This window comes from Babylonia areolata, chromosome 20, assembly GCF_041734735.1.
Source record: "Babylonia areolata isolate BAREFJ2019XMU chromosome 20, ASM4173473v1, whole genome shotgun sequence".
NCBI lineage: Eukaryota > Metazoa > Mollusca > Gastropoda > Neogastropoda > Buccinidae > Babylonia > Babylonia areolata.
This window is the reverse complement of record NC_134895.1, coordinates 5,296,567-5,304,066: the sequence shown is the minus strand read 5'-3', so window position 1 is coordinate 5,304,066 and position 7,500 is coordinate 5,296,567. Positions and strand designations below refer to the sequence as shown.

Sequence of the window (7,500 nt, the reverse complement as noted above, 5' to 3'; positions counted from 1 at the left end):
AAAACATCTTTTTGAAAACGCCTATACGATATAGACCTTCCATACCTTTCGAATGACATTCAGTTATAATCCATGCAGACTCCTCGTGTGCGTGCGTGCGTGAATCAGTGTGTGCGTGCGCGCGCGCGCGTGTATGTGTGTGTGTGTGTGTATGTGTGTGTGTGTGTGTGTGTGTGTTTTATGGTTATTGTAAAGTGCTTTGAGCTCCCTTTCAGAGAGGAAAGTGCTCAACAAGCATCCATTATTATCATTATTATTATTATTATTATTACTATCATGATCATTATCATTATTATTAATATTATTATTATTATTATGTGACCCGATAATTTCATGTCTGTTGCTGCCCACCTCCCCGCCCCCAGCCCCGCCCCCTACCCCCACAGATCTCCGTCATCCCCCCACCTCCCCGCCCCCTTCCCCCTCCCCCCACACATCTCCGTCATCCCCCCACCTCCCCGCCCCCTTCCCCCACAGGTCTCCGTCATCCCCCCACCTCCCCGCCCCCTCCCCCCACAGGTCTCCGTCATCCCCCCACCTCCCCGCCCCTTCCCCCACAGGTCTCCGTCATCCCCCCACCTCCCCGCCCCCCTTCCCCCACAAGTCTCCGTCATCCCCCCCACCTCCCCGCCCCCTTCCCCCTTCCCCCACAGGTCTCCGTCATCCCCCCCACCTCCCCGCCCCCTTCCCCCACAGGTCTCCGTCATCCCCCCCACCTCCCCGCCCCCTTCCCCCACAGGTCTCCGTCATCCCCCCCACCTCCCCGCCCCCTTCCCCCTCCCCCCACAGATCTCCGTCATCCCCCCCCCAACCTCCCCGCCCCCAGCCCATCCCCCCCCCACCTCCCCGCCCCTCCCCCTTCCCCCACACATCTCCGTCATCCCCACAACCTGAACATCCTCTCTCCGCTCACTTTGGAATGAAATCCGTGACTGAAAACAAACATCTGGTGTGCTTAACACCCGGCTGCATAATGTGTGTGTGTGTGTGTGTGTGTGTGTGTGTGTGTGTGTGTGTGTGTGTGTGTGTATTTGTATGCGCGCGCGCGCATGTGTGTTTTGTTGTGCTGCGTTGTGTTGCTACCATGTATGCACACATACACAGAGAGAGAGAGAGGGAGAGAGAGAGAGGGAGAGAGAAGCCAACAACAGTAACAACAAAAAACCAGATTCATGTCAATCAGAAGGAGGTTGTGGAGAAGGATGTGGAGAAAGAGGACGAGCAGGAGATGGAAGAGGAGGAAGGAGAGGAGGAAGGTGAGGAAGAAAAAAAGAGAGAAAAAGGAGGACGGAGGAGAGGAGAAGGAAGAGGAGGAGGAAGGAGAGGGGAAGGAAGAGAAGGAAAAGAAACGAAGGAGGAAGAGTAGGAAGAGAAGGAGGACGAGGGGGAGGAAGGAGGAAGAGAAGGAAGAGGAGGAGGAAGGAGAGGAGAAGGAAGAGGAGGAGGAAGAGGCGGAGGAAGAGGCGGAGGAAGAGGAGGAAGAGGAGGAGGAAGGAGAGGAGAAGGAAGAGGAGGAGGAAGAAAAGGAGGAAGAGGAGGAGGAAGAAAAGGAGGAAGAGGAGGAGGAGGAAGGAGGAAGAGAAGGAAGAGGAGAAGGAAGAAAAGGAGGAGGAGGAGGAGGAGGAAGAAAAGAAGGAGGAAGAGGAGGAGGAGGAGGAAGAGAAGAAGAAGGAAGAGGAGGACGAGGAGGAGGAAGAGGAGGACGAGGAGGAGGAAGGGGAGCAGCAGGAGGAGGAAATAAAAAGGAAGACGAGGTGGAGAAGAAGAAGAAGAAAGAGGAGAAGGAGGGGTGCCAGTCGACACCCAGAGTACAGCCCAGCGGTGTGGCACCTGAATGGCTGACAGGGCGGCACCACGCCCCCCCCCCCCCTCCTCCCCGCTCCCCTCCCCCCACCCCTCCTCCCACACCCTGACACTGACATCACCACACTGCACAGCCATGCCAACGTCCTTCTTTCTTCAGCCAAATGCCAAACGGTGGCTTCAGTACTGAGTCTAGGAGGAACGACGTTGGATCTGGTTTGGTATCCAAGAACCCACCGAAGACTTTCCACATGCTGGAAGACACCTGACTGACGATCCGTTATGTATTATGAGGACTTGAGTGAAGGAGAGAGAGAGAGAGAGAGAGAGAGAGAGACCAGGGGAGGGGGGTGCGCTTGGAGGAAGAGACAGAGAGAGAGGGGGGGGGAGAGGGAGGGAGATAGAGAGAGGGAGGAAGAAAGACAGAGAGGGGGGAGGGGGAGGGAGAGAGAGAGGGGGGGAGAGGGAGGGAGACACAGAGAGAGGGTGGGAGATCAGATAGAGAGGGGGTGGAGGAGGGAGGGAGGGAGGGATAGAGAGAAGGGGGGTGAGAGAGAGAGAGAGAAATCCTGTCTCCAACTTTTCACGTTTCAGTTCTTCCAACATTCAGCTCAACAATAGTTCACTTGCCGTTGAAGAAATATTAACTGATGAGATGGTCAAGCTGTAGAATTATATAATTTGCCAGTTGTTTTTTGTTTTTTCGATGTAAATATGTTACACACACATACACACACGCACCCCCCCCCCCCTCTCTCTCTCTTTCTCTCTCACACACAAAAACACACCTAAACACTCTCTCTCTCTCTCTCTCTCTCTCTTTCACACACACACACACACACACACACTCTCTCTCTCTCTCTCTCTCTCTCTCTTTCACACACGCGCACACACACACTCTCTCTCTCTTTCACACACACACACACACACACACACACACACTACATGTTTCCACTTTACAAATGCCCCACCACCTCTACCCATAAACCAACTCAAACACACACACACACAACACACATATTTCCACTTTACAAGTGCCCACAACACACACACACACACACACACACCTCTACCCAGAAACCAACTCAAACACACACACACACACTACATATTTCCACTTTACAAATGCCCACAACCCCCCCCCCCCCCCCCACACACACACACACACATACACCCCCCCCCAAACACACACACATACCACCACCCCAAAACACACACACACACACACATACACACACACACACACACACACACACGTTTCCACTATACCTACGCCCACACGCCCACATCATCCTGTGTGTACATTCTCAGTAATAAGATGCCAAAAACACAAACACAGTCATCATCCCCACATACCAATGGTATTTCTCAGCCTGTCTAGACCATATGAACCCTAACTGCCCCCGCCATCTCATTTCCCCCCCCTTCCTCCCCCGCCCCCCTCGCCGCCCCCCCCCCCCCCCCCCCCCGCCACCAATCTCCCGACTCATGGGGAAAAGATGCCAAAAAAAAAAGTTCCCAGTCTTTCTCACTGAGCAGATGATTTCTGGGCCTGATAACATCTTCAACAATCCATCAGTCATCTTGGCAACTCTCTCTCTCTCTCTGTCTCTCTTTCTTTCTTTCTTTCTTTCTTCCCTACAATCTCCCGCCACACACACATGCCCACCACAGATGGATTCACACACACACACACACACACACACACACACACACACACACACACACACTAACACACACACAACACACAGACATAGACACACACACTTCCACTTTACAAATGCCCCACCGCCCCTCCCTGAAACACTCACACACACACACACACACACACACACACACACACACACAACACACACACACACACACACACAACACACACACACACACACACACACACACACACACAACACACACAACACACACACACACACACACACACACACAACACACACAACACACACACACACACACACACACAACACAACACACACACACACACACACACACACACACACACACACACACACACACACAAACAAACAAACAAACACACTAACACATGCAGACTTTATTCATACACAAAGAAAGTATGCATGTGTGCAAGCATAAGCACACACTCTCTCTCTCTTCTGTATGTGAATAAAATTATGACAACACTATAAACAAAACCAGAGACAAATAATCAAAAGCAAAAGTTGTGATAATACCAGAACAACAAGAGGGAAAAATATCTCACGCCTTCAAGATAAAAAAAAACAAACCATTTAGGTAAATTCACATTCATAATATTGAGTGAGGAATCATACTTACAAATATCGGAGTTCTGGTAAGCCATCAAAGGCGCCTTCCTCTATTCTTTCAATTTCATTATTATTCAACAATCTGAAAAACAGAAACATCCCTGTTAACATTACTGATTATCAACTGAAAATAATCTGAAAGGGTCATTCTTTCAATTTCATTATTATTCAACAGTCTTAAAAACAGAAACATCCCGATTAACATTATTGATTATCAACTGAAAATAATCTGAAAAGGTGAACAATGTCATTGAAATATAAACTGTATCGCTGTCCAACAATACCAGAAAATAAGTAATCTCTCTCTCCCTCTCTCTTACTCACTGACTTTCTCTCTCTCTCCCTCTCTCTCTCTCCCTCTCTCTTATTCACGGACTTTCTCTCTCTCTTCCTCTCTCTCTCTCCCTCTCTCTTACTCACTGACTTTCTCTCTCTCTCACACACACACACACACACACACACACACACACAAGCACACACACACAAGCACACACACTCCTAATAAAAGTACCTAATTAATCATACTCACAAAGTGTTTAAACTTGAAAGGCCTGTGAACGCCCCTCTGGGTATTGTTCTGATTTTATTGAACCTCAGGTCCCTGAAACAGAGAAAAGTCAGTGGTCATTCAGTGCAGTCACAACACAGCTGCTGACCTCCACCCAGTGAACGCTGCTGACAAACTTGTATATATATGTCTGTCAGTGAAGGGCTGTCACCTCAGAGCTTACAGGTCAGGATGTCAGTGAAGGGCTGTCACCTCAGAGATTACAGGTCAGGATGTCAGTGAAGGGCTGTCACCTCAGAGCTTACAGGTCAGGATGTCAGTGAAGGGCTGTCACCTCAGAGATTACAGGTCAGGATGTCAGTGAAGGGCTGTCACCTCAGAGATTACAGGTCAGGATGTCAGTGAAGGGCTGTCACCTCAGAGCTTACAGGTCAGGATGTCAGTGAAGGGCTGTCACCTCAGAGCTTACAGGTCAGGATGTCAGTGAAGGGCTGTCACCTCATTGTGAGAACACAGAGCTTACAGGTCAGGATGTCAGTGATGGGCTGTCACCTCAGTGATTACAGGTCAGGATGTCAGTGAAGGGCTGTCACCTCACTGTGATAACAGACAGCTTACAGGTCAGGATGTCAGTGAAGGGCTGCCACCTCACTAAGGTCAGACACAGCTTACAGGTCAGGATGTCAGTTAAGGACTGTCACCTCACTGAGGAAAGACACAGCTTACAGGTCAGGATGTCAGTGAAGGGCAGTCACCTCACTGAGATCAGACACAGCTTACAGGTCAGGATGTCAGTGAAGGGCTGTCACCTCACTGAGATATGACAGAGCTTACAGGTCAGGATGTCAGTGAAGTGCTGTCACCTCACTGAGATCAGACACAGCTTACAGGTCAGGATGTCAGTGAAGGGCTGTCACCTCACTGAGATACACAGCTTACAGGTCAGGATGTCAGTGAAGGGCTGTCACCTCACTGAGATAAGACACAGCTTACAGGTCAGGATGTCAGTGAAGGGCTGTCACCTCACTGTGATAACAGACAGCTTACAGGTCAGGATGTCAGTGAAGGGCTGCCACCTCACCAAGATCAGACGCAGCTTACAGGTCAGGATGTCAGTGAAGGGCTGTCACCTCACCAAGATCAGACGCAGCTTACAGGTCAGGATGTCAGTGAAGAGCTGTCACCTCACCAAGATCAGACACAGCTTACAGGTCAGAATGTCAGTGAAGGGATGTCACCTCACTGTGATAACACACAGCTTACAGGTCAGGATGCCAGTGAAGGGCTGTCACCTCACTGTGAGAACACAGAGCTTACAGGTCTGGATGTCAGTGAAGGGCTGTCACCTCACTGTGATAACACACAGCTTACAGGTCAGGATGTCAGTGAAGGGCTGTCACCTCACCAAGATCAGACAGAGCTTACAGATCAGGATGTCAGTCTTCTTTCTTTACTGGGACTTCTTCCTCTTGAGAAAGTGTTACCCCCCGGTACTTTGGTTCAGTAAAATCAGCTGGTACTTTGGTTCAGTAAAATCATCAACACCTTTGATAAGCACAGAAAAAAAGTAGTAACAGCACTTCAGACTCATGTCACACTGATCTCATTTCAGCAAGCTGGTGTGCTAGCTTTGTTTTGTATTTGTTGTTTATTCATGGGGTGTGGTAGTGTTTGTTTATAAATCTATGTTCAAATGAACTGATATAATCTTAGGCCTGTACACAATTCACTGATGCTGGTCTGTGAGCTAGTCTCTGGGACATGAAGATATGTATACATGTGACATAAACAGAAGTCAGGATCATGTGTATTGAATACTAGTAGTAATAGTGATCAGTAGTAATAGTGATCAACAGCTGAATGTGATCTGAAATCTGTAGACCTCAGAACAGGGTTATGTGTCATCTTGTGTGTTGAGACGGTTGTATGACGTAAGTTTGTGAAACATTTCAAGAGAGCACAGGTCTATACACATGGCTGACCAGAAGACAGAATCTGCTGTGACTGTGCAGGCTCTGATGCTGATATAGATCACTCTCCATGTGAGATAACCCGTGCAGGACTGATAACCCTGTGGCAGTAAGGACTGATAACCCCTGGCAGTAAGGATTGATAACCCCTGGCAGTAAGGACTGATAACCCAGGGCAGTAAGGACTGATAACCCCTGGTAGTAAGGATTGATAACCCCTGGTAGTAAGGACTGATAACCCCTGGTAGTAAGGATTGATAACCCCTGGTAGTAAGGACTGATAACCCTGGCAGTAAGGACTGATAACCCCTGGCAGTAAGGACTGATAACCCTGTGGCAGTAAGAACTGATAACCCTGTGGCAGTAAGGACTGATAACCCTGTGGCAGTAAGAACTGATAACCCTGTGGCAGTAAGGACTGATACCCTGTGGCAGTAAGGACTGATAACCCCTGGCAGTAAGGACTGATAACCCCTGGCAGTAAGGACTGATAACCCTGTGGCAGTAAGGACTGATAACCCAGGGCAGTAAGGACTGATAACCCCTGGTAGTAAGGACTGATAACCCCTGGCAGTAAGAACTGATAACCCTGTGGCAGTAAGGATTGATACCCTGTGGCAGTAAGGACTGATACCCTGTGGCAGCAAGGACTGATAACCCAGGGCAGTAAGGACTGATACCCTGTGGCAGCAAGGATTGATAACCCAGGGTAGTAAGGACTGATAACCCAGGGTAGTAAGGATTGATAACCCCTGGTAGTAAGGATTGATAACCCAGGGTAGTAAGGACTGATAACCCCTGGCAGTAAGAACTGATAACCCTGTGGCAGTAAGGATTGATACCCTGTGGCAGTAAGGACTGATACCCTGTGGCAGTAAGGACTGATAACCCAGGGCAGTAAGGACTGATACCCTGTGGC

The 7,500-nt window shown here is 49.3% G+C and overlaps 1 protein-coding gene across 2 annotated transcripts in view; it reads right to left on the bottom strand.

The window, feature by feature from the left end:
• The window catches only part of LOC143294928 (peroxidasin-like), an 85,433-nt gene that overhangs the window by 66,077 nt on the left and 11,856 nt on the right, over positions 1-7,500 (bottom strand). For both annotated transcript variants that reach the window (XM_076606444.1, XM_076606445.1), the window contains exons 2-3: positions 4,633-4,704; positions 4,114-4,185 (exon numbers count right to left, since the gene is read on the bottom strand). In XM_076606444.1, the coding sequence (XP_076462559.1) occupies positions 4,114-4,185; positions 4,633-4,704 (144 nt within the window). The remainder of the gene's footprint in view (positions 1-4,113; positions 4,186-4,632; positions 4,705-7,500) is intronic.